At 41.8% G+C, this 26,764-nt stretch overlaps 1 protein-coding gene across 2 annotated transcripts; it reads left to right on the forward strand.

Moving 5' to 3' along the window:
- The first annotated feature begins 5,771 nt into the window (after positions 1–5,771).
- Positions 5,772–22,220, forward strand: LOC106603768 (CMP-N-acetylneuraminate-beta-galactosamide-alpha-2,3-sialyltransferase 4). 2 transcript variants are annotated; one of them, XM_014197825.2, is made up of 10 exons: positions 5,772–5,873; positions 6,624–6,699; positions 9,980–10,054; positions 10,728–10,825; positions 11,249–11,312; positions 11,530–11,625; positions 11,750–11,939; positions 13,560–13,703; positions 20,892–21,044; positions 21,492–22,220. In XM_014197825.2, exons 1-10 carry the CDS (start codon positions 5,852–5,854, stop codon positions 21,579–21,581), a joined length of 1,008 nt encoding a protein of 335 aa, XP_014053300.1. In that variant the 5' UTR covers positions 5,772–5,851; the 3' UTR covers positions 21,582–22,220. The 2 variants fall into 2 exon arrangements, with proteins under 2 accessions (XP_014053300.1, XP_014053301.1); XM_014197826.2 differs by having other exon boundaries at positions 9,983–10,054.
- The last annotated feature ends 4,544 nt before the right edge of the window (positions 22,221–26,764 follow it).

The following is a 26,764-nucleotide window of genomic DNA, read 5'->3' on the forward strand; positions in this document are numbered from 1 at the left end:
CTAGCTAGCTCATGGATGCAAACAATGTTCTTCCCCGAAAACATAGCAAAACGACATAATCTGTGTCAGTAGCTATAGTTAGCTAGCTAACAATGAGTGAGCTGTGATTGCGAATAGTTTAGACTACGCATACCTCGGTGTAAACTGAGCTGGCACAGGTTTGAGTACCAAGATTAGAAAACCATACCATACCATTTCCCACGGGGGACCAGTACGGACAAAAATGTATGAAATGTATGCATTCACTACTGTTAGTCGCTCTGGATAAGAGCGTCTGCTAAATGACTAAAATGTAAATGTAATACCACGTGGAGCATTGGCTACACGGCTGGAAATGGTTAAACTCGATCCCTACAGAATAAGTGCAAATCTTAGATACTAATTACTAGTCTGCAGCTAGAAATTATGTAAACCTGGGACAAGAATACCGACAACCGCCAATGGTACTCTGAAGTATCCATTCTAACCACGAAAGACTGATCTTCAGGGAAACTGAAAGAGAGCGAGCGAGAGACTCGGATGAACTCTCCAGCAGACGGACCGGATTCCAACAGAGAAGATCACAACGACACATGGGTGTATATATTGATTGCAATTATTCCCGAATGAGTGAGCGTTCATGTGCAAAGGTTTAGCATTTCAATTAATATAATTATCAACTGTGTACAGTGATCCCTTTGGTCTTTCCCACTTCTTTCTCAGTCCACACCCACTTCCCGTTGTCCACCAAGCCGTCATATCGGCTTAGCCCACTAGGGAATCTTCCCTATCCTTGTTAGTAACCAATATCTACTGTTTATTTGTTTATGCATTTCTGTGACTATTTAGTTAGTTAGTAAATAAATGATCAAGCCAATTGGTGTATGGATGATTTATAGTAAAGGCTGGGTTCGTGCAGATAACCAACAATTTACAACGTTTGGAATGAGACTGACGTGAGGTAAAGAATAATTCATTAATAGAAGACTAATTGATTGAGAGTTATATTCAGAAAAGTATAACTTTGTAATCTGAAGATTTTCCGTGGTGCCCCAACTTCCTAGTTAATTACATTTAATCACGTAATAATAATTACAGAGAATTGATTTGATAAAATAACAGTCTTCACTTTTAATGATGCCAATGACACAACATATTATGACACCCCGTGCGAGGAATCTAAGATAGAACGAGACTTTGCTGTTCAATTATGTATATATCAATTGTGCAAACAGAATTGTGCAAACAGACTGTTGTATGCAAATAGAGAAAGATATTGGTTGTGTGCGTGTTTCTATTTGAACAAGCTATTTGGATGTGCCTCCGGTCGATAGTGTCAGAGCAATGAGTTGTAAATTACAGATTTAGTCCGTTAGGCCAAACGGTATGATTTCTGTCGGTCAATATTAATTTCTAGAGCAAGGGCGTAGAGCCAGTAAGGTTAGATATTAGAGGATAGATCTGTCCACCTACTGCGCTAAGCCAGTAGTGTTGGTAGGCCACAGGCGTATCTGTTTTTATGTATGGTGCGCTCCGGTAATATAATGCTAGCAAAAAGTATGCCGAATGGGTTAATGTGAGACGTCACTAGTAAAAACCCAGTTTTTCAATGTGTTATTGAATTCCTTGAGCTGTATAAGAATAGCCGTGGTTTCTGACGTAGCCAGTGGGTAACATTAGCAATATATTTCTAGTGCTAGATACAATCCAGCTACTTATAGAAATTTGAGAAATAGAGAGTTTGGCCAAATGTGGGCAATTTCTGCCTCCCGCGTTTCAGAACCGGGTAGGCTCAGTCATTATTAATTTCTCAAGCAAGGACAAAGAGCCAGCCAATTGAAATTGAGTAGATATTTGCTTGTCGAGCGATAATTGTCTTTCTCTCTCACGTTTCCACGCGAGTAGAACACGGTGCATTTTGTTGTTTTGCCGCGCGTTCTGGTTAAAACATCACAAAAATAACGTAGAGAAATGGTTTGAACGTAATGACGTTATAAGTAAAACCACCCTATTTTGTGCTTGGAAGTAAGAATACTGTACAATTAGGATTAGTTTAGCACGATAGGCTAAGCTAACAAAGGGAAAGCAGACATTTTGTTTTTCCGGTGTCACATTGAAAGTCCCGCCCTTGGTACTTCCGTTTGATTTCAGCTTTCTGTGATCAGTGACCCCCTGGTGGTGAAGAATCGGCAGTACATTTTCTTCAAATGGAATTAGGTAACACACAAACGTGGATCACGTTAAGATATCCAGCCAATCGCAATTGACTGGATATCGATGTCTTTGAAAACTGAACAATTAAATGTAATTGCAAAAACTTATGACGATAAACGAGCACAAACTCTTTAACAAAATTGTCTTCTACAGGAACAAAATCCTATGCTACAGGAACAACTCAATTTAGCCAAAACTTAATACGATAATGTCCACGCCAAACTAGATAAATCTGACGAGTTATCTACAAACAGGAGCGCTCAACTTGATAACATGCATGCAGTTTTGTTAAACGTTACTCAAAGTAACACGGTTCTACTCAAAATGCTGCAGACCAAAGACGATCAGTTAATGAACACAATGACTAAGTTGGATAACAAATCAGCAGAACTCATTGAAGTCGCTGACCAAATGAATGATGAGAGAACTCAGATGATGAAGATGGAAATATTGATTTCTAAGCAAGCGGAGGAATCTCATCACTGAATCTCTCGCTTCGTACTCAAGACCTCTATCTGCAAACCATGACAGATAAGTTTGAGACCGAAAGGAGCAAGTGCGACACTCACGTGTCCAAAATCAGTCCTCTAAGCTCTCAAGTGGACTCTGTAATGCAGCAGAATACCACCCTTAGGTACCATCTGGAGGAAATCCAGAATGGTCACGCTCTACAGCGTGACTACCCATCCAAGCAACCGGAGCCCTGTGCTCAAAGGAGTAAAGACGATAGGTTTCAGACCTTGCCTCCTTCATGTGTCCCCTCAGTCTTCTCCTCTTGGCCATTCGGCACTGAGTAATATGGTGCCTCTCGGCCCCAATTTTACCACAGGAGGAAGCCAACCCTCTCCGCCCGCTTGGCACAGAATACCTTGACGAACTGGTCAAGAATTTCCCCACCTTTGACCCTGTTCCAAGTCAGCCAAACGATACTGAGACATTCCTAGCTGACATAGAGGACGCATTGGATGGCTACCCGGATGCTACGGGTTCTGACAGAGTTTACCTGTTGAAGCAAACATCAGATAGACACGTGATGAGGTTCATTCATCTACAACAGCAACACATGCTAAATGACTACGCTAAACTTGCCACAGCTTTGAAATTAGAATTCAGTGGTTCTGCGACTCGCAAACACGATAGCTCACTGGCTAACATCGTCAAACAACCTCGGAACGAACACCCACAAGCTTATTATCATAGGCTTCATTCAGCTTACTTTGGCCTACTCACTGAAACAGGAATGGACGAGCTGTTACCATTCAAACAAATGTTCATCCGGGGATCGGTCGGACGGTGCACTGTCTGACTGGGAAGTACTGGTGGCCCACTTTGGCTAAGGACGTGAGGGTTTATGTCTCCTCCTGCTTGGTGTGTGCCCAGTGTAAGGCTCCGAGACACCTGCCCAGAGGTAAGCTACATCCCTTACCCGTTCCACAATGACCTTGGTCACATCTGTCCGTGGATTTCCTAACGGATCTTCCTTCCTCACAGGGAAATACCACGATCCTGGTCGTTGTGGATAATTTTTCTGTCCTGTCATCTCCTCCCTCTGCCTGGTCTCCCTACGGCCCTACAGACTGTGGAGGCCCTGTTTACACACGTCTTCCGGCACTACGGGGTGCCTGAGGATATAGTGTCGGATCAGGATCCCCAGTTCACGTCGAGAGTTTGGAAGGCGTTCATGGAACGTCTGGGGGTCTCGATTAGCCTTACCTCAGGTTTTCACCCTGAGTGTAACGGGCAGGTAGAGAGAGTCAACCAGGATGTGGGCAGGTTTCTGCGGTCATATTGCCAGCACCGGCCCGGGGGAGTGGGCAGTGTTTGTGCTCTGGGCCGAGATGGCACAAGGCACTCCTCCACTAACCTCTCCCCCTTTCAGTGCGTATTGGGGTACCAGCCGGTTCTGGCACCGTGGCATCAGAGTCAGACCGAGACTCCTGCGGTGGACTACTAGTTTAGGTGAGTGGAGGAGACATGGGAGGCTGTCCGTGTTTATTTGCAGCGAGCCGCGCGTCGCTAGAAAGCCAGCACGGACCATCACCGCAGTGAGACCCCGGTGTTCGCACCAGGGGACCGGGTCTGGCTCTCGACCCATAACCTGCCCCTCCGCCTGCCCTGCCGGAAGCTGGGTCCGCGGTTTCTGGGGCCATTTAAAGTCCAGAGGAGGGTGAACGAGGTATGTTATAAATTACAGCTTCCCTCTGATTATCGAAGTAACCCCTCGTTCCATGTGTCTCTCTTCAGGCCGGTGGTGCCTGGTCCGCTCCAGAAATCCGCCCCCTTTGGACATCGAGGGGGCCCCGGCGTATATATCGTTCGTTCCATCCTGGATTCGAGGCATCGGGTGGGGGGCCTTCAGTACCTCGTGGAGTGGGAGGGGTACGGTCCGGAGGAGAGGTGCTGGGTTCCGGTTGCAGATGTTTTGGATCCCGAACTGCTCCGCGAGTTTCACAGTCGCCGGCCGGATCGCCCTGCGCCTCGTCCTCCGGGTCATCCTCGAGGCCGGTGTCGGCGAACCGCTGGAGCCGCGCGTCAAGGGGGGGGGGGAGGTACTGTCACAACTTCCGCCGAAGTCGGCTCCTCTCCTTGTTCGGGCGGCGTTCGGCGATCGACGTCACCGGCTTTCTAGCCATCGCCGCTCCATCTTTCTATTATCCATTTGTCTTGTCTTGTTTCCATACACACCTGGTTATCATTTCCCCAATCAATCTACTTGTATTTAACCCTCTGTTTCCAATCATGTTTTGTGTGTAATTGTTTCATGTTTTTTTCGTGGTGTTTGATTACGCGCTTTACTTTGGTTATGTTCCGTGGTTTTGAGCGCATTTTGATTTATGTAGTGCTCTCATGTTTTGGAACTATAATAAAGTGTGCTTGGTTAAATTTCGCTTCTCTCCTGCACCTGACTTCGCCTCTCATACACCCGATATTGACAATAGCTTGTTCTCCATCTTCTTTTTAAATAAGGAGCCAATTTGTTTTCAGCACTTTTATTTCCATGACTGACCAAAACATTTTATCATGTCTCTCTTGTGTCCCTTTGCAGCAGACATATGGTGAGCAATATGTTTGGACTATGGAATCTCAATAAAATCACATTATTTAATGGCAATGCATATAGAATCGCAATACATATCGTATCGGCACCTAAGTATTGTGATAATATTGTATTGTGAGGACCTTGGCAATTCTTAGCTTGTGTGTGTGTGTGTGTGTGTGTGTGTGAGAGAGAGAGCTTTTTTGTGTGTGTGTAGACCAACCTATGAGGGGAGGGAAGAAAGGAGTGGTTACAGCTGACTGGTGGCTAGCTGATTGGGCGATATATTAAATGGGATGTTTTTCTCTCTCTCTCTCTCTCTCTCTCTCTCTCTCTCTCTCTCTCTCTCTCTCTCTCTCTCTCTCTCTCTCTCTCTCTCTCTCTCTCTCTCTCTCTCTCTCTCTCTCTCTCTCTCTCTCTCTCTCTCTCTCTCTCTCTCTCTCTCTCTCTCTCTCTCTCTCTCTCTCTCTCTCTCTCTCTCTCTCTCTCTCTCTCTCTCTCTCTCTCTCTCACACTCTCTCTCTCTCACTCTCACACTCTCTCTCTCTCACACTCACTCACTCACTCTCAGGGTGACATCATCACCACAAACACTCCAGACATGAGAAGGAGCAGGTGAAGATGTCCCTGACGAACACCAAAAGTAAGCCGTTTTCTTTGTTGAAGTGATTTAAACCAGTATTTCAATGCAATATATCCAATTCTGTCAGTTTGAGAACTGACAGATGCTTCAGATTTCAGGTAACCTAATGCCAGGTAATTTAGTCAGTCATGATTAAACCAGTTTATGTTATTGTAAATTCTGCTGCTAAGGTTTTCCTTAACCTTAGTCAGTTCAAATGTGAGGGTAGGTTAGTAAGAAAATTGGCTTTTCTTTCTGAATATATTAAAATGTGTTGCTTGTAACGCCTTATTGTTAATAAGCACCCCAGACGTTGTCTTGTTGCAACTCAGCTATGTGTAATGTGTTGAAAAACAGTCCCGTTACCATTAGTCAAATTCCAGGACGTTTTCACTGTCTTGAAGTTGAAGTTAAGTTCACTTAAAGTTCACATTTTCAATGACTCATATATTATTATGTGAAAGGATAAACTAATCCTAGATTGATATATGCAACCCCCAGAGCTTGAGTTTGACCAGTCTTTTTTGTTATTTGTGTCACAGCATAGCACAGCATGTTGCACTCGCCTGGGTCAAAATCGGCTAGTGAAAAATATTTTTTTGCATTAAATTGAAATAACAAATGCCCTTGTGTCTTCAACACCACCAGGGAAATGATTTTGTGTCTGCCTTTCTCTTACGGATTTTGACCCAGGCAAGTATGGCATGCTGTGCTGTGAAGCGTGCAAAAGGTATCTCTACATTAAAATTGCCTTCCTGTGTTCATTTGCAGCATGGTCCAGAGTACTTGTACCTGTGCTGCTGCTGTGCTGTGTGTCCTACTACTGTTCACATTTCTTCCTTCAGAGGTAAAGCTCCCCTTTGTCTTCATTCAGCCACTTGGTCCTCCTCAAGGTCCTTCTGCATTTGACAGGATTTGAGTGCTACAGAGGGTGGCAGAGTTTATGTAAGCACGGAGTGGCTTGTAAGAGAGATACAGGCTACGTCTCAAATGGCACACTATTCCCTATATAGTGTGCTACGTTTTGACCAGGGCCCATAGGGCTCTGGTCAAAAATAGTGCCTCTGGGCCCTGGTCAAATGTAGTGCACTATATAGGGAATAGGGTGCCATTTGGGACGTACCCATGTACTCTTTAGCACGGCTGGGGGGGGGAGATTAAGCTTGGTTCAGGACTGGTCAGGGATGTTAGAGAAAGACAGAGGAGAAGCTCAAAGTCTCTTTGCAGGAGGTGTTGGCCAAATGCAAAAACAACGTTCCTTTGCACATTATCTTTTTGGCCAAAATGTCAGATAAGTGGGTCTGCTAGACTCCAATAAGAGGCACTTTTTATTCAATATAGCTATCTAAACAGAAAAATTACAGAACATTACAAATTGTACGTATAAGAGAAAAATAGAGCAGTACCGATGACAGATAGCTTCGACCAGACCATCCCATCAAGTTCGGGATTTACATCTTTTGACCAATGGGTAAAATAATATGTTCATTTCTAGATAATCATCTAAGAAAACCAGTAGTCCAAACCACGTCTGTCATAATCAGTTCAAAGGTTATTTGAGTTTTTACCCTTGTATGATGGCAGAATTAGGGTGACTAAATCAATGGAGGCCAGAGAAAAAAAAGTGGTCAAAAATCAGGAAAATTGCACTGTGTCAGCTAGGCTGGATTCTGTGCCAGTATTAAGGCTACTGGCTACCTGACAGGCTCACTTTCCCATTGAAAGTGAGCCCATCTTTCGTCTCAAATCCGCAGGATATAAAACAATTTAGAAGACATAAAACAACATAGAGAGCGTATATTTTAGTATACACTTTTCATATTAATTAGAAATTTATGTTCTTTTTCAAACTTTTCTCACAAAAACAAGCTTTTTATTTTCAAAGCCTTTTACATTTAATTCAGCTCGTGTCATGCTAATTTAGCTTTTAGCTACCTGCGGAAACAACTTTGAAGACGACAACAAGAAAATGTAAAATCCTCAAAAGTTATGAGAAACCTGCACCACTATGTCAACAGAGTTCAGCGCTTATTATTGCATTCATTAGGTTGTGAAATCAGATTTTTTTAAATATAATGTAATTATATGTTAGAGAAAGAGCCCACTGAATGATTCATAACATGAATATTCATATTTGTCTTGGTAAAATGTATTTTATAACATAAGGAAGTGAAATTTCATCACCAAAGTGCATTTTCACCCACTCTTAGTAGAGTGGGTGGTTATTAAATACATCTTAGCATTTGATAGCAATTTGATAGAAATAAGGATTTTTATTCTACTGACAGTATATAGTGCTTCTCAAGAACACTTGAGTTACTCATAGTTAGGGAGTCTTGTTCACTTTCACCACAGTATATGCTGTTGTACACAGCTGTCCCTATAGGAGAACCCTTTTAATAACCCTTTTTGGTTCCTGGTACAGTACCATTCAAAGGTTTGTACACATCTACTCATTTCAGGGTTTTTCTTTATTTTTACATTGTGGAATAATAGTGAAGACATCTAAACTGTGAAATAACACAAATGGAATCATGTTGTAACCAAAAAAGTGTTAAATAAATCAAAATATATTTTATATTTGAGATTCTTCAAAGTATCCACCTTTGCCTTGATAACAGCTTTGCACACTCTTGGCATTCTCTCAACCAGCTTCTTGAGGTAGTCACCTGGAATACATTTCAATTAACAGGTGTGCCTTGTTAAAAGTTAATTTGTGGAGTTTCTTTCCTTCTTAATGCATTTGATCCAATCAGTTGTGTTGTGATAAGGTAGGGGTGGTATACAGAAGATAGCCCTATTTGGTAAAAGAACAAGTTCATATTATGGCAAGAACAGCTCAAATAAGCAAAGAGAAACGACAGTCCATCATTACTTTTAGACATGAAGGTCAGTCAATCCGGTAAATTTCAAGAACTTTGAAAATATCTTCAAGTGCAGTTGCAAAAACCTTCAAGCGCTATGATGAAACTGTCTCTCGTGAGGACCGCCACAGAAAAGGAAGACCCAGAGTTATCTCTGCTGCAAAGGATTAGTTCATTAGAGTTACCAGCCTCAGAAATTGCAGTCCAAATAAATGCTTCACAGAGTTCAAGTAACAGACACATCTCACCATGAACTGTTCGGAGGAGACTGCGTGAATCAGGCCTTCATGGTCGAATTGCTGTAAAGAAATCACTACTAAAGGACACTAATAAGAAGAAGAGACTTGCTTGGGCCAAGCAATGGACATTAGACCGGTGGAAATCTGTCCTTTGGTCTGATGAGTACAAATTTGAGATTTTTGGTTCCAACCGCTGTGTCTTTGTGAGATGTAGAGTAGATGAATGGATGATCTCTGCATGTGAAGCATGGAGGAGGAGGTGTGATGGTGTGGGAGTGCTTTGCTGATGACACTGTCAGTGATTTATTTAGAATTCAAGGCACACTTAACCCACATGGCTTCCACAGCATTCTGCAGCGATACCCCATCCCATCTGGTTTGCGCTTAGTGGGACTATCATTTGTTTTTCAACAGGACAGTCCTGTGTAAAACACCTCCATGCTGTGTAAGGGGTATTTGACCAAGAAGGAGAGTGATGGATTGCTGCATCACATGATCTGGAGTCCACATTCCTCCGGACTAAAACCAATTGAGATGGTTTGGGATTAGTTGGATCGCAGAGTGAAGGAAATTCAGCCAACAAGTGTTCAGCATATGTGGAAACTCCTTGTTGGAAGTAGTGCCAAGTGAAGCTGGATGAGAGAATGCCAAGAGTGTGCAAAGCTGTCATCTAGGCAAAGGGTGGCTACTTTGGAGAATCTAAAAAAATAAAGGAAAACTCTTGAATGAGTAGGTGTCCAAACCTTTGACTGGTACTGTAGTTCTACCTGGAATCAAAAATAGTTTTACTATGGGGACAGCTGAAGAACCCTTTTGAAAACCCTAAGTGTAGCATGACCTTGGGCAAAGTGGTGGCTAATTTCAACCACAGATATCCACAGTGGAAACCGACATTATGTCCCCAGCTGTTGGTTCCCAGTTGAGACCTTTAACCATCCCAGAGACCCCATACTGTGTGTGTTTCAGTCGGGTCTCTATTTCAATTGTGTGTTTCTGTTTCGTTTCCATGTTCTGTGCTTTTTAGTAGTGAAGGGGCTTTCAGTAAGGCCCTCTGTGACAGCTGGAATATCTCTCAGAAGTGGGAGAGACTCAACTTCAAGTGAGTAACAAAGTCTACTTGATAAGAAACATGGAGGAGAGGAGGGGGGTTGTTTGTTTTTATTCTGTCTTTCTCCCTCTTTCTTTCACTCTCATTCTTTCATTCTTGATTGCTTTCTTCCTCTCTTTCACCCTCCCCTGCAGATAAGATTAAGTTTTTCTTTCTCAACTACCAAATATTTGGGTCATAGGCTCTATTTGAATAATTCATGTAAATATAGCATAGAATGAAAAAAAATACATCTGCAACTTTGGTAGTGACAACAATATCACAAATGGCCATTCAAAACACAAAACCCAACATTGGCATGTTTCTCTTCTGCTTTTTTGAACTTTGATTTCTTGGAAATGTGACCAATTAGGTGTGTCATGTTTTGCAATGGTAACAGAAGTTTTTTATTTTTTAGACCGTTAACAAACAAGTTTGGTTTTGCAATGATACAATGAGTTTGGGTTTGTTTTTCAACACAAGTGTAATTCTTAACACATTCGTATCTAAATAGGCTTCGAAGAAAGTATATAACATCTAACTTCCTTCCACAATCACAGTTATTTTAAGTGAGTCTATGTAGGTCTATGCCACATTGATGGCATTTAAGTAAGTCTATGCCACATTGATTTAATATTTCTTATCAGCAGGTGTATGTATTTCTACCTGTGTTTTCTCCTACCAGTGTGAGCAGGAATGCTCAACTTTTCTTGAAGCTGGAGGATTTCTTCTGGCGACGCTACTTGTCCACGTTCGCCTTGCCATATGGTGTTAAGGGCAGTGGTACGTTGTCACCATCCTCCACTTCAAAGGGTACTTCCAGTGGTGGCTGGTGGCACTTCAAATAGAATGTCAGGCTTATTGTAATGGCTGGCACGGAATTCATGGAACGGTATCAAATACATCAAACACGTGTTTGATACCATTCCATCCAATCCATTTCTATGAGCCGCCCTCCCCTTCACCAGCCTCCTCTGGGTACTTCATACAAAATACGTATTCTGTTAAAGGTGCTTTTCAGTGTGCTTTTATTTGAATTATGCTTTTGGACTAGACTAGTGCATGTTATGTTATTTTTATGACAGTGTTATTACTGACATGTAATAGCAAGCATCAATGTTACTAGTGTTATCTGCATTAACCATGTCTGTGTCTCATGTTTACATTTCTTGTGTGAGATGCTTATGTTCATTTTCTGTTTTCCAGAGCTTTTTCTCGTGAAAGCATTGGCAGCTATGCCTAGCTATGACATGCCTGAGACGATAAAACAGTTAGGTCAAATTATATCTCATCCCTGACAATGACTCTACTGTAGAAATCAGTCATTGTTTGCATAAGATTACAATCTAGATTATGAATCTATTGAAGTTTAATATTTTATTGAGCTGACAATTGACACATTCCTGATGGACAATTCATGTTTTTAAAAGGTGTACCATGATACCACGCCTGACAGCTGTACTGTTTTGTCCTCTTCCTGCCCTCAGTTTGCTTTGCAAAACCTGCATGGTGGTTGGAAATGGGTTCGCGATCAAGAACACCTCGTTAGGAAGTTCCATTAACAAGTATGACATAGTGATCAGGTAAAGAGACTGAGTGCTTTATGTCTTGCTATGTCACATTTATTTCACATTATGTCATGGTTATAACAGCAGTATGCAGGCTGTGTGACTATGGTTCACGTAATGTCTTATTTGTCATACCCAGGTTGAACGATGCCCCAGTTCGGGGGTATGAGGCCGATGTGGGGAACAAGACTACCATGCGCCTCTTCTACCCTGAGTCGGCTTCCTACAATCCCAGCATCCACAATGACCCTGACACCCTCATGGTCCTCGTGCCTTTCAAGCAGCAAGACGTGCGCTGGCTCAAAGAGATCCTGTACAATGAGAAGAGGGTACTATACTGGATGTGATATTTTCAACACAAAGACAGGGATGCCCATTACTCCCCATCTACCTTTAATTAAGACAAGATATGATGAGATGAAGTAAGGTTTTATTGTCTGTTTACACAGAAATGTGCCTTGCAACTTTAAAACTGATTACAGGACATACAATATCATATATGAGGTAAAGAACATGAATGGAGGACAGGGGATTATACAGCTGATTACTGATTACACACACACACTCTCTCTCTTTCTAGTTAGTCTAGTCTACCTCTTTCTGTTTCATTCACACACACACACACACACACACACACACACACACACACACACACACACACACACACACACACACACACACACACACACACACACACACACACACACACACATCCAGACACACACTCTTCTCTCCCGCTCTCTCCCCAATGCCACATTAAAACCCCATATGCGTTTAAACATGATCACCCTCACCTGCTGGAACATTGTATTTTCCACCCTATCTACCTACCCTGAGGCTCTGTTAGTAGGTTGTGTTGGAGCAGTGCCTAATAATAATGTTGAAAGGAACGGCCTTGGGGTGTAGGGTCATGCCACCCTCATTTACACAGTAATCTAATTCTAAGAGGGACGAGAAGGCAAGTGTGATCAACCAATGACTGGGCAGGAGTTAATACTTAGATCTAGGCTCTGTTGTAATTTCCACGCTAGTTTAGCACATACAGTGCTGTGAAAAAGTATTTACCCCCTTTCTGATTTTAAAATTGTTCATATTTTTCATACTGAATGTTATTAGATCTTCAACCAAAACCTAATATTAGATAAAGGGAACCCGAGTTTGAAAATAACCCCAAAGAATTATACGTATTTTATTTATTTAAAAGTTATGCAGTTCCCAATTCAACTACAAGAAGCATTTGGTTGCAGTCATTGCAGCTAAAGGTGGCACAACCAGTTAATAAGTGTAAGGGGGCAATAACTTTTTCACACAGGGGAATTGGGTGTTGCATACCTTTGCTAATTAAAGAAATTAAATACGTGTAATTTGTTTTGTTATTTGTAAACTCAGGTTGCTTTTATCTTATATTAGGTTTTGGTTGAAGATCTGATAACAGTCAGTATCAAAAATAGAGAAAATCAGAAAGGGGGCAAATAGATTTGACCGGCACTATAAAATTAAGCAATGTATTGGGAATGCATTCTAAGCAAACCTGGGTTCAAATACAATTTGACATTTTTCAAATACTTTTAGTGTTTGGTGTAGTCTGCCTGCAGTCCTAGATGGGTAGGGTTTGCACTTTTGCAACAATTCCATTGCGCCTGGCTAGCTCAATCAAACCGAGCGAAAGTATTAGAAATTATTTCAAATAGTACTGATTCTAAGTAGTGTGCTGGTGTGGAACGTAGCCCTAGTGGTGAAGCTGATTTAACCAGGGGCCGTATTTATCAAGCGTCTCAGAGTAGGAGTGCTGATCTTGGATCAGTTTTGCCTTCATGATGAATAAGAATAGATGGACAAGGGGACCTGATCCTAGATCAGCACACTTAATCTGCGACGCTTGATACATACGGAGCACCCAGGACTCTTTCTAACTAAACTCACTCTATTCACCCTATCTGTGGCTTCAGATCAGAAAGGGCTTCTGGAAACCCCCTCCTGAGATCTGGTTGGGTAAAACCAGCCACATCCGCATCCTGGACCCCTACTTCCTGCAGCAAACGGCCAGCCGCCTGCTCCGCTTGCCTCTCAACACACCTCCAAAGACCAACCAGGTGAGAGCTGCTCAGAATAACTGCTCACCCTAACAGAAATGTACATGTTTAAAGCATGTTGGAAGTACAATTATTACGTTATGGCAAATGCTATTGTAACACAATTGTTAAAAATGCATTCCACCATGTCTTTCACAGACATAAATTGTAGTGTAATAGGTTGGCGTTCTTGTCATTTAACCACCATTTCAATCTTGTTCTTGTAATTTGAGTCACTTTTAAGATTTTAGTGGTTATATTTAGGGAGCTTCTTGGAACGTTTTGAAAATGTCTGAAGCGTGCGGACAAGTTACTGGAGTGATAAGAAGGCTATGAATGTCGCCACTTCCACTTTGTTGCTTTGTTTTGGTGTGAAAAGAATTGTTTTTCAGAAAATCACCAGTCAAAACTCTCTCCCATCACCACAGTCAATAAGAGGTCAAGAGAGTTTAGGGTCAAGATAAAGCTTCAATGAATGTCTGTGTAGTAATCTATAATTATTCAACATTGTTGTATCAATATTAGTGGTCACACGAAAGTAGATAAACTATTATGCATGTAATGGGAAAGATGGTATTCGTGCAGTTTTAATGTCCATGCAGTTTCATGAGTAACTATGGTTTCATAGAAAACATTGGGTTCATTTGAAACTATAAGTATTACTTTGGAGCCTTGGCTGTTCACGGCAAAGCTAAGAATGTCATTACTTAGAATGTCATTGGCAAAAATCAGACATTGACGTATTTATTTTTGTCTGACCTTGGAGTTTGCCCACTCCTCCTTTCTTAAGGTGCCCTCCTCTTCTTCCTCTGTGCATAGGGGTTCAATTCAGCCCTGAGTGAAAAGTCCAGGCTCTTACAATGGTGCTTTCTCCCCACTCTCACTGTTAAAGGGCTCTTCAAGTTCAAACTGTGGCATACCTTGGCTCTCAAAGGATGGGCTGGAAGCTTAAAACAACTCTCTTGAAATGGAAATGTGTGAGAAAAGAGGAATTATGGAGTGGATGTTCAAGGTTATGGTGATGCCCGTGAGATGATGTGGTTTATTTTGTCACCGGGTACTTGTCTCAGGTTTTTACTGAACCTGACTGGTTATCCACCAAGCAATGTATCCAGGCACCAGACCTGGGTTCAAATAGTATTTGTTTTAATCATTTAATCATTTAAGCGTGCGGTGATGTGTGTTTGTAGACGATCACTAGTTTAATCCCAGGGACTCTGCCCACTCTGTCATCGGTCATGAAAATAGGGCTTGGTTTGAATATTTTCCAAATGTATTTTTTAATTTAACCTTTATTTAACTAGGCAGGTCAGTTAAGAACAAATTCTTATTTTACAATGACGGCCTACCCTGGCCAAACCCTCCCCTAACTCGGACAATGCTGGGCCAATTGTGTGCCGCCCTATGGGACTCCCGATCACGGCCGGTTGTGATACAGCCCGGAATCGAAGCAGGGTCTGTAGCGACGCCTTTAGCACTGAGATGCAGTGCCTTAGATCGCTGCGCACTCAGGAGCCTAATACAGCCTTCCTTCCTGTCTTCCTAGAAGTAATCAAATCAAATCAAATTGTATTTGTCACATGCGCCGAATACCACAGGTTACAGTGAAATGCTTACGTACAAGCCCTTAACCAACAATGCAGTTTTAAGAAAATACCTAAAAAAAAGAGTAAGAGATAAGAATAACAAATAATTAAAGAGCAGCAGTAAATAACAATAGTGGGGTAATATAAGGGGTACCGGTACAGAGTCAATGTACAGGGGCACCAGTGTTGAGGTAATATGTACATGTAGGTATAGTTATTAAGGTGACTATGCATGGATAATAACAGAGAGTAGCAGGGGGGGGGGCAATGCAAATAGTCTGGTTAGCCATTTGATTAGCTGTTCAGGATTCTTATGGCTTGGGGGTAGAAGCTGTTTAGAAGCCTCTTGGACCTAGAATTGGCGCTCTCATACCGCTTGCCGTGTGGTAGCAGAGAGAACAGTCTATGACTAGGGTGGCTGAAGTCTTTGACAATTTTTAGGGCCTTCCTCTGACACCGCCTGGTATAGAGGTCCTGGATGGCAGAAAGCTTAGCCCCGGTGATGTACTGGGCCGTCACTGGTCTAATGTGACTGGATTGGTGAAAGGTATGTTATGGGACCTTTGCTTTCAACTATACAATCACATACTGATCAATGACTAGCTCAAAGAAGGGAAGACAGGAGGATGCATTTTCTGTGTGGTCTAGTGGTTTTGCCACTGACCCCACTGCACTGGTGCCAGAGTCGGCATGGGTTTGAATTCACCACTGCCCTTTGGCTCTATCTCCTCCAATCTTTTCTGTCTTCTCTCTACTGTTCTATCTGTTCAATATAAAACATTTAAAAAAAATTGTAGAGCTTAGCCTGTGTCTTGTAAACTTGATTAAATTATGTAATGACTGTGACATGGCCACTCTTGATGAGGTCACTTTAGGGAATGGCGCTCCTCCCATTAGTCACAGCTAGGAGTTGGGTCACTGATGCTATCCTTCCTCTTTCGTCTCCTTCTTTCTCTGGAAGGAGTGACTAAGAAAACAAACCTTGTTTTGTAAGGGAAATGACTGAAAGGGTGGAGCGTCATCTATGTTTCGAAACCTACAGACCTTGATGTCTGAACTTTGGTCCTTGGGGTTACTAGTTTTCCTTTGTAACCAATGAGTTAGATGGTAACAATGAGTTAGACCCTTCAGTGTTGTGACGCAAAAATATTGGCCAAATGTATTGCTCATAGAATAAAAAAGGTATTTCTGGACGTTATTCATCACAATCAGACGGGATTCTTAGAAGGAAGATATATTGGAGACAACATTAGACAACTACTACAAATAATGGAAAACTTTGAGAATGCAGGTAAACCATGTATAACCGATATAGCAGATCTTGAGAAAGCATTTGATATAGTACGTCTAGAATCTGTTTAAGTGCCTGTTTTTTTTTCCAACTTAAGATGGGTAAAAGTATTGTTCAAAAACCTTTATGTAAAATAATAAATAATAGTTACTTCTCTGAGAGCACCTTTCCATTTATGAGAAGATTACCCTGATTAATTTTTTGGTGATATCTCAGTTTACGTACATGACCACATGACCAAAAGTATGTGGACACCTGCTTGTCGAAAATCTCATTCCAAAATAATGGGCATTAATATGGAGTTGGTCCCACAATTGCTGCTATAACAGCCTCCGCCCTTCTGGAAAGATTTCCACTAGCTGTTGGAACATTGCTGCGGGGACTTACTTCCATTCAGCCACAAGAGCATTAGTGAGGTCGGGCACTAATGTTGGGTGATTAGGCCTGGCTCGCAGTCAGCGTTCCAATTCATCCTAAAGGTGTTCAATGGAGTTGAGGTCAGGGCTCTGTGCAGGCCAGTCAAGTTCTTCCACACCAATCTCAACAAACCATTTATGTAGGGACCTTGCTTTGTGCATGGGGACATTGTCATGCTGAAACAGGAAAGGTCCTTCCCCAAACTGTTTCCACAAAGTTGGAAGCACAGAATCATCTAGAATGTAATTGTAGGCTGTAGCGTAAAGGTTTCCCTTTACTGTAACTATGGGGCCTAGCCCGAACAATGAAAAACAGCCCCAGACCATTATTTCTCCTCCACCAAACTTTACAGTTGTCACTATGCATTTGGGTATATAGCGTTCTCCTGGCCTGGCATCCTCCAAACCCAGATTCATCCGTCGGACTGCCAGATAGTGAAGTGTGATTCATCGCTCCAGAGTCCAATGGCGCCGAGCTTTACACCACTCCAGCCGACGCTTGGCATTGCACATGGTGATCTTAGGCTTGTGTGCGGCTGCTCGGCCATGGACACCCATTTCATGAATCTCCTGACTAATAGTTAGTGTGCTGATGTTGCTTCCAGAGGCAGTTTGGAACTCGGTAGTGAGTGTTTTAACCGAGAACAGACTTTTTTTTTTCTCCCTACGTGCTTCAGCACAGTCCTGTTCTGTGAGCTTGTGTGACCTACCACTTCGCCACTGAGCCGTTGTTGCTCCTAGACATTTCCACTTCACAATAACAGCACTTACAGTTGACCAGGGCAGCTCTAGCAGGGTAGACATTTTCCAAACTGACTTGTTGGAAAGGTGGCATCCGATGACAGGTGGCATCCCCATACTGTATTTATTTATTGATCTTGCTCCTTTGCACCCCAGTATCTCTACTTGCACATTCACTTTCTGCATCTTCTTGCCACCATGGCCTATTTATTGCCTTACCTCCCTTATCTCATTTGCACACACTGTATATAGACTTTTTCTACTGTATTATTGACTGTATGTTTGTTTATTCCATGTGTAACTCTGTGTTGTTGTATGTGTCGAACTGCTTTGCTTTATCTTGGCCAGGTCGCAGTTGTAAATGAGAACGTGTTCTCAACTAGCCTACCTGGTTAAATAAAGGTGAAATAAAAATAAATAAAAATGACGGTGCCACGTTGAAAGTCACTGAGCTCTTCAGTAAGGACATTCTACTGCCATTGTTTGTCTATGGACATTGCATGGCTGTGTGCTGAATTGTATACACCTGTCAGCAACAGGTGTGGCTGAAATAGCAGAATCCCAAACATTTTTGCAGAATCCACACATACTTTTGTATATATATAGTGTATTTATTCATTGCTCTACCGACTCCAGGAGAATCCTTTTTCAAATCATGCGAGGAAAAACATATTTCACTTTATTTGGAATGGCAAACCAGATAACGTTATACAAGCATATTTGAGTTGAGGTTTAAAACAATTAAATATTAAGGCATAAAACCTCTCCCTTAAAGCCTCCATTTTACCAAAATTGTATCTAAATCCAAACTGGTTTTCTAGCAAGCTACTAAGAGAGCCCCATCCTATGTTTAAGAGTGGGCTCTGCCTTTTTGCAGATTAAAACCTTGACAATGGGTCCCTCTTTAAAGTATCTTCCTTTTTAAATGATGTCTTACAGAGTTGGCTACAATTTCATCCTCCAGAAAAGGAAGATCTAATATTACAGCAAATAATATGTCTAAACTCCACAATGTACTGATAGAGAAAAAAATCTATTTCTTGGAAAAACTACAAGAAGGGTATAATATTTATGAAGGACATTGTAAACAAGAACGGTAACATTGTCACAAGCAATTAACAACAGTGTATGGAGGTGTATGCTCAATACAAAATTAGAACCAACTCACCGTGGCTGTGCCACAAAATTGGAAGAGACAATGACTTAAAGAAGAAATTAAAGAATCTGTCTGTCTGCCACCCATTCAATCAATCAATCAAATGTATTTGTAAACATATAAATATATGTATTTTTTTTACATCAGCAGATGTCACAAAGTGCTATACAGGAAGCCAGCCTAAAACCCCAAACAGCAAGAAATGCAGATGTAGAAGCACGATGGCTAGGAAGAACTCCCTAGAAAGGCAGGAACCTAGGAAGGAACCTAGAGAGGAACCAGGCTCTGAGGGGTGGCCAGTCCTCTTCTGGCTGTGTAGGGTTGAGATTATAACAGTAGCCAAGATGTTCAAACGTTCATAGATGACCAGCAGGGTCAAATAATAATAATAATAATAATAATAATAATAATCACAGTGGTTGTAGAGGGTGTAACAGGTCAGCACCTCAGGAGTAAATGTCAGTTGGCTTTTCATAGCCGAGCAGTCAGAGTTAGAGCGCGTAGGTGCGGTAGAGAGAGAGTCGAAAACAGCAGGTCTGGGACAAGGTAGCATGTCTGGTGAACAGGTCAGTGTTCCATAGCCGTAGGCAGAACAGTTGAAACTGAAGCCGCAGCACGACCAGGTGGACTGGGGACAGCAAGGAGTCATCAGGCCAGGTAGTCCTGAGGCTTGGTCCTAGGGCTCAGGTCCTCCGGGAGCGGAGGGAGAGAGTGAGAATTAGAGGGAGCATACTTAAATTCACACAGGACACCTGATAAGACAGGAGAAATACTCCAGATATAACAGAGGGTCTATGAACTGGCATACAGTATAAAACAAACAATCCGTTTGTTTCAATTTAAACCTATTATATAAAATACTTGCTATAAAAATAATGCTCAATATATAAGGCATTTAACAGTCAGTCTTGTACAGTCTTTGCCATTAGGAAACAATCAATTGAACATATTTTCTGGTACTGTCCATCGGTGGCTCGCTTTTGGAGTCAGGTCCAGGAATGGTTGTTATGTCAAAATATCAGGGTTTAGATGGACCTGCAAACATTGTTAGGGGATCTGAAAAACCATGATCAGTCAATGGGAAATATCATTATACTCTGGGGTAAAGTATTTATTTTTAGGGCAATATCAGTAGAAATTTTATAAATAGGGAGGTTCTGGACCCTCATAAGACATCCTAGTAAAATGGAGGGATGTATTGCAAAAGGAAATAGCATTATACTTGGAAAGATGGGTTAATCTGTGGACATCGGAGGGATTGAGTTAAAATCTGAATGATTGGTTGATTGACAGCGGTGGGATTAAATCCAGCACTTGAAGAGAAAGGAATATACGTATAATTATTTAACTACAGGTACCGTAGATGTGAGTGAAAATAGCTGTAGTAGCTGTTAGTTTACTCCAATCAGGATAGGGATGGTAGGGTAGGAGGGAAAAAGTATAAAGAAAATTTAAATAAAGGGGATTAGAAATTATGCAAACAATTTAATTCATAGAACCTACAATATATCTGCAATATTAAAGCTGATCTACCCCCCCCAAAAAAAATAACATTTGTTAGATGGTACCAAATGAGTTAGGTACCTAATGAGTTAGATGGTAACTCATATGGTAAAGTTAAATGGTACTGTATACTAAGGTATGTACACTATGGTCCATTTAAGTGTAGTTCTGAACTAAAAAGTATTTTCAATGGAGTATTTTTAAAATTTAGGACTAGGCTTCACCTGTGTGTGTGAAACCGGCCGTAAGTATGTACAGTGTTTAGGCATTATGGCTCAGTTGGTAGACGATGGCGCTTGCAATGCCAGGATTGTGGATTCGATACCCGGGGCCACCCATATGTAAAATGTGTGCACCCATGACTGTAAATCACTTTGGATAAAAGCGTTTCTAAATGGCATATATCATATTATTATTATATTAAAACTGATGTTGTTATTTTTACGTGCTAGTGCTGCCACCTCTTGGTGAAATAAAATATAATATCTCTAATGTGTCTCTTACGCTTGTCCTCAGATCCCAGCGCACCCTACAACTGGCATTCTGGCCATCTACGTGGCCCTTAACTACTGTGACGTGATCCACATCGCTGGATTTGGCTACCCAGAGTCTAAAGACCTGAAGCACCCCATTCACTACTATGGCTATGACACCATGAAGTCTATGAAGGTGAGGGAGGAAATTGAAATGGGGTGCGTCCCAACAATATCTACATTCTTCTGAAGTGTACACTCATTCACTACTTCCCAAAAATCTAAAAGCATTGGATTGGTGGAGGCATGGGCCAGAGGGAGTTTCCACCACATTCTGTAAACCAGTCATTTCCTTTCAAATCAGTGAAAGCAAGTGAAAGAGAGCACACTTTGGGAGGAAGGAAAGATAATTGGGATGTAGCCCTTGGACTATCAACAATCACTTGTCTTGTCTAAAACACTATGCAAAGTCACATATGAATAACATTGAATATGATATGTGGAGACACATCAAATGAAATGTGTTGATACAGAGGAGTGACTTTGGCGTTCTGTTGTCATGAACAATTTCAAACCACTTTGCATGGTGTGTTAACATATTTGAAAATCAATAGATTTTTTAAATTTCTCCTCTTCCTGACAGAATTCGTACCACAACCTCTCCCATGAGGTGAAAGCTCTGAAGCGACTAGAGGACTCTGGTGCTGTTGTATACCTACACCCTCACTCCTGACCAATGCAACACTAATAGTGCACAAGTGAATGATACAATTATATATAATATATTATAAACTGGGTGGTTCGAGCCCTGAATGCTGATTGGTCGTGGTATAACATTAGCATACATTTCCGTATGGGTGGCCCCAGGGGGAATCAATTCCACAATCCAGACTACTGTACCAACTGAGCTATACAGGACCACAGTGAAGGAAGAGAGTTGGGACACTGAAAAAGGACTTCCCTTGCCTACACATCTTTATCACAATCTCATAAAAATCCAGTGTGTTTTAGGGATTAACATGGGTATCCGGGATCTCGGGACTGTCCCAGGAGCACTCTTCAGACAGTAGCGGTGGGTGGGGAAAATCACTGGGGAAGCCAAGGCATGAGAAAAAAGCCCCATTACAACCTACAGTTGAAGTCGGAAGTTTACATACACCTTAGCCAAATACATTTAAACTCAGTTTTTCACAATTCCTGAGATTTAATCTGAGTAAAGATTCCCTGTTTTAGGTCAGTTAGGATCACCACTTCATTTTAAGAATGTGAAATGTCAGAATAATAGTAGAGAATGATTTATTTCAGCTTTTATTTCTTTCATCACATTCCCAGTGGGTCAGAAGTTTACATACGCTCAATTAGTATTTGGTAGCATTGCCTTAAAATTGTTTAACTTGGGTCAAACATTTTGGGTAGCCTTCCACAAGCTTCCCACAATAAGTTGGGTGAGTTTTGGCCCATTCCTCCTGACAGAGCTGGTGTAACTGAGTCAGGTTTGAAGGCCTCCTTGCTCGCACACACTTTTTCAGTTCTGCCCACAAATTTTATATAGGATTGAGGTCAGGGTTTGTGATGGCCACTCCAATACTGTGACTTTGTTGTCCTTAAGCCATTTTGCCACAACTTTGGAAGTATGCTTGGGGTCATTGTCCATTTGGAAGATCCATTTGCGACCAAGCTTTAACTTCCTGACTGATGTCTTGAGATGTTGCTTCAATATATACACATAATTTTCCTACCTCATGATGCCATCTATTTTGTGAAGTGCACCAGTCTCTCCTGCAGCAAAGCACCCCACCCAACATGATGCTGCCACCCCCGTGCTTCACGGTTTGGATGGTGTTCTTCGGCTTGCAAGCCTCCCCCTTTTTCCTCCAAACATAACGATGGTCATTATGGCCAAACAGTTCTATTTCTGTTTCATCAGACCAGAGGACATTTCTCCAAAAACTACAATCTTTGTCCCCATGTGTAGTTGCAAACTGTAGCTTTTTTATGGTGGTTTTGGAGCAGTGGCTTCTTCCTTGCTGAGCAGCCTTTCAGGTCATGTCGCTATAGGACTCGTTTTACTGTGGATATAGATACTTTTGTACTTGTTTCCTCCAGCATCTTCACAAGGTCCTTTGCTGTTGTTCTGGGATTGATTTGCACTTTTCACACCAAAGTACATTCATCTCTAGGAGACAGAACCCGTCTCCTTCATGAGCGGTATGATAGCTGCGTGGTCCCATGGTGTTTATACTTGCGTACTATTGTTTGTACAGTTGAACGTGGTACCTTCAGGCGTTTGGAAATTGCTCCCAAGGATGAACCAGACTTGTGGAGGTCTACAATTTTTTTCCTAAGGTCTTGGCTGATTTCTTTTGATTGTCCCATGATGTCAAGCAAAGAGGCACTGAGTTTGAAGGTAGGCCTTGAAATACACCCACAGGTACACCTCCAGTTGACTCAAATGATGTCAATTAGCCTATCAGAAGCTTCTAAAGCCATGACATCATTTTCTGGAATTTTCCAAGCTGTTTAAAGGCACAGTCAACTTAGTGTATGTAAACCTCTGACCCACTGGAATTGTGATACAATGAATTATAAGTTAAATAATCTGTCTGTAAACGATTGTTAGAAAAATGTCTTGTGTCATGCACAAAGTAGATTTCCTAACCGACTTGCCAAAACTATAGTTTGTGAACAAGAAATTTGTGGAGTGGTTGAAAAACGGGTTTTAATGACTCCAACCTAGGTGTATGTCAACTTCCGACTTGTGTGTTGTGATAATTGCGGTGTTGTCTCTATAAAGTGTTAGTTCATTTGCCTTGCCACTGTGATATAAAGGCCTAAGGCCGAGACAATAAGAAGACACAGTGGCAGAATAAATTCAATCACATTTTTGTTTCATCACAAAACCAGAGAGCAACATCTGTCCGGTGAAGTCCACAAAGCATATTGCATATAACAAACCGTTACATGACCTACAGCATGGTCAATCAAGTTAATGCTTCCGACATTTTCGGACCACTAAACAACTATTGATTTAGAACACAGAGTTAACGCAAGTTGCAAAGAAAACAGGAGCTGCCTCCACTATTCAAGGACCATTTTAACTTCAACATCATCAAATCACCTATGCTTAGTCTAATAGTGCCAACTAAAATATTCCAAAAACGATTTAGTCCAATCAACATAAGATAAATATCATGTGGTTGTCCATGGTACTGTTTTTTGTGTGTGTGTGTAAGTTGAAAAAACATGTTGACTCACCCTACTTGTAGAGAAATGCCAATGCCATCCTCCTGTCTTCATGTTGCCAAAACGATCTATGACTCTGTCTTACAGTACACACTTTTAGTTTTGTTGTCCTAGGCTACCTGGCTAAAATGCTTGCTCACTAGCCTAACTTCCGTTCATGGGCAACGATTAGCCAGCTAATTAACATTTGCCTAACTAGCTACATGTTGAACTTCCATCCTCTCAGGCCAGATGTACAATGTATGAATTTATGGTTGGATCAGATTCACCTTTATAATCATTGGCCAGTACTAAAATGTCTAGAACATTAATATCTTACATTCTGATAACATGGCAACCATGTTCTGTGTATGTTTGGTGGGATGTTGATGGAATATTTACGTAACCCACAAAAAACTGGACACATGAATGTTTTTGCCATGTTCTCATAAAACTGCTACAGATTTCCAACATTCCTCCCTGTCCTGTAGGTGATCTTTGCACATAGCATCTTATTGCTATTCACTCTGGAAACATTTGTCCTATTTTGCAATTAAAGAACATTTATTTAGGCCTGGATTCAATCCCTATCGCCGAAGATCCGTTTTAAAATTTAAAGGTAGACTAAGTTCCGATTGGGCCAACATATATGCAGCTTTTACCGTGAATGCAGGCTCCGGGACCACAGAAACATTGCCTTCAATCGCTCTATTAAGCGGATTTTCAGCGCTGCAGATTAAAGAGAGCCATCAATTCATTAATTCACATGGTAGAGAAAGTATAGTAGAGAAATTATGCGACAATATAACATTTTCATTTTAGAAAATACACAATAGCTGAAAAGTGGCTGTCACATTGATGACACAGACTGTCTGGAAGTTGGTAGTGCCACCAGACCTGATTCGAGGTGGATCTTTCTGGCTGTGGTGGTCGCCGGATATTTGACACTACAGCAGGGCGTGTTGGTCTCATAGATGTTATGAAAGCTGTTGTGGTTCACCTCATAGAAGCCCTTCTCCAGGGAGAGGACTGGTGTGAAGCGATACCCCCACAGCACCTCAGTGTCCAAATAGGAGCTCCGAGCTTGACACATCATTCCTGTAAAAGATTGGAGAGATTTATTACATTCCTTTTTTTTGCACTTCAAAAGCATACGAAAAACATCTTACAAACACAAACAATGCCTGCATCTCATCTGCTCATACCCACATGCTCACACCCCCAACCTTAGTGCTTGCATTACTGTTTGCCACTTTGCCTTAAATTGTACCAATTTGTTTTTCTCGGTTACCCATCCTATTTCAATAATAAACCATTCGATTTTTCCATTGTGTCAATGATGGCGGATTGATTGACTTCCAAGTTTTTAATATACGTTTTTTTCAAGATGAGTGATAAGAGAATTGTTCAGCCCATTATGTATCTCACTACACCCTCATATTCCATGTTTTGAAATATGCAGACAATAAGTTTACATTGTAATACTTCTGACATTGTAATTTTACATTGTAAAACAAATTCTTATTTACAGTTCATTCGGAAAGTATTCAGACCCCTTCATTTTTCCACATTTTGTTACATTACAGCCGTAATCTAAAATGGATTAGATTGTCCCCCCCATCAATCTATACACAATACCCCATAATGACAAAGCAAAAAGAGGTTTTTAGAAACGTCGCAAATTTATCAAAATAAAAATACGGAATATCACATTTACATAAGTATTCAGACCCTTTACTCAGTACTTCGGCAGCGATTACAGCCTCGAGTCTTCTTGGGTATGATGCTACAAGCCTGGCACAACTGTATTTGAGGAGTACTCCCATTCTTCTCAAGCTCTGTCAGGTTTGATGGGGAGCATCGCTGCAAAGCTATTTTCAGGTCTCTGGCTGGGCCACTCAAGGACATTCAGAGACTTGTCCCGAAGCCACTCCTGTGTTGTCTTTGCTGTGTGCTTAGGGTCGTTGGCATGTTGTAAGGTGGACCTTCGCCCCAGTCTGAGGTCCTGAGCACTCTGGAGCAGGTTTTCATCAAAGATCTCTCAGTACTTTGCTCCGTTCATCTTTCCGTCGATCCTGACTAGTCTCCCAGTCCCTGCCGCTGAAAAACATCCCCACAGCATGATGCAGCCACCACCAAGCTTCACCGTAGGGATGGTGCTAGGTTTCCTCCAGATGTGACGCTTGGAATTCAGGCCAAAGAGTTCAGTCATTGTTTCATCAGACCAGAGAATCTTGTTTCTCATGGTTTGAGAGTGCTTTAGGTGCATTTTGGCAAACTCCAAGTGCGCTGCAATGTGCCTTTTTCTGAGGAGTGGCTTCCGTCTGGCCACTTTACCATAAAGGCCTGATTGGTGGAGTGCTGCAGAGATGGTTGTCCTTCTGGATGGTTCTCCCAGCTCTGTCAGAGTGACTATCGGGTTCTTGGTCACCTCCCTCACCAAGCCCTGATTGCTTAGTTTGGCCAGGCGGCCAGCTCTAGAAAGAGTCTTGGTGATTCCTAACTTCTTCCATTTAAGAATGATGGAGGCCACTGTGTTGTTGGGGACCCTCAATGATGCAGAATGTTTTGGGTAATATTCCCCAGATCTGTGCCTTGACACAACCCTGTCTCGGCGCTCTACAGACAATTCCTTTGACCCCATGGCTTGATTTTTACTCTGACATGCACTGTCAACTGTAGGACCTTATATAG

This window comes from Salmo salar, chromosome ssa04 (genome assembly GCF_905237065.1).
Source record: "Salmo salar chromosome ssa04, Ssal_v3.1, whole genome shotgun sequence".
In the NCBI taxonomy this organism is placed as follows: Eukaryota; Metazoa; Chordata; class Actinopteri; order Salmoniformes; family Salmonidae; genus Salmo; species Salmo salar.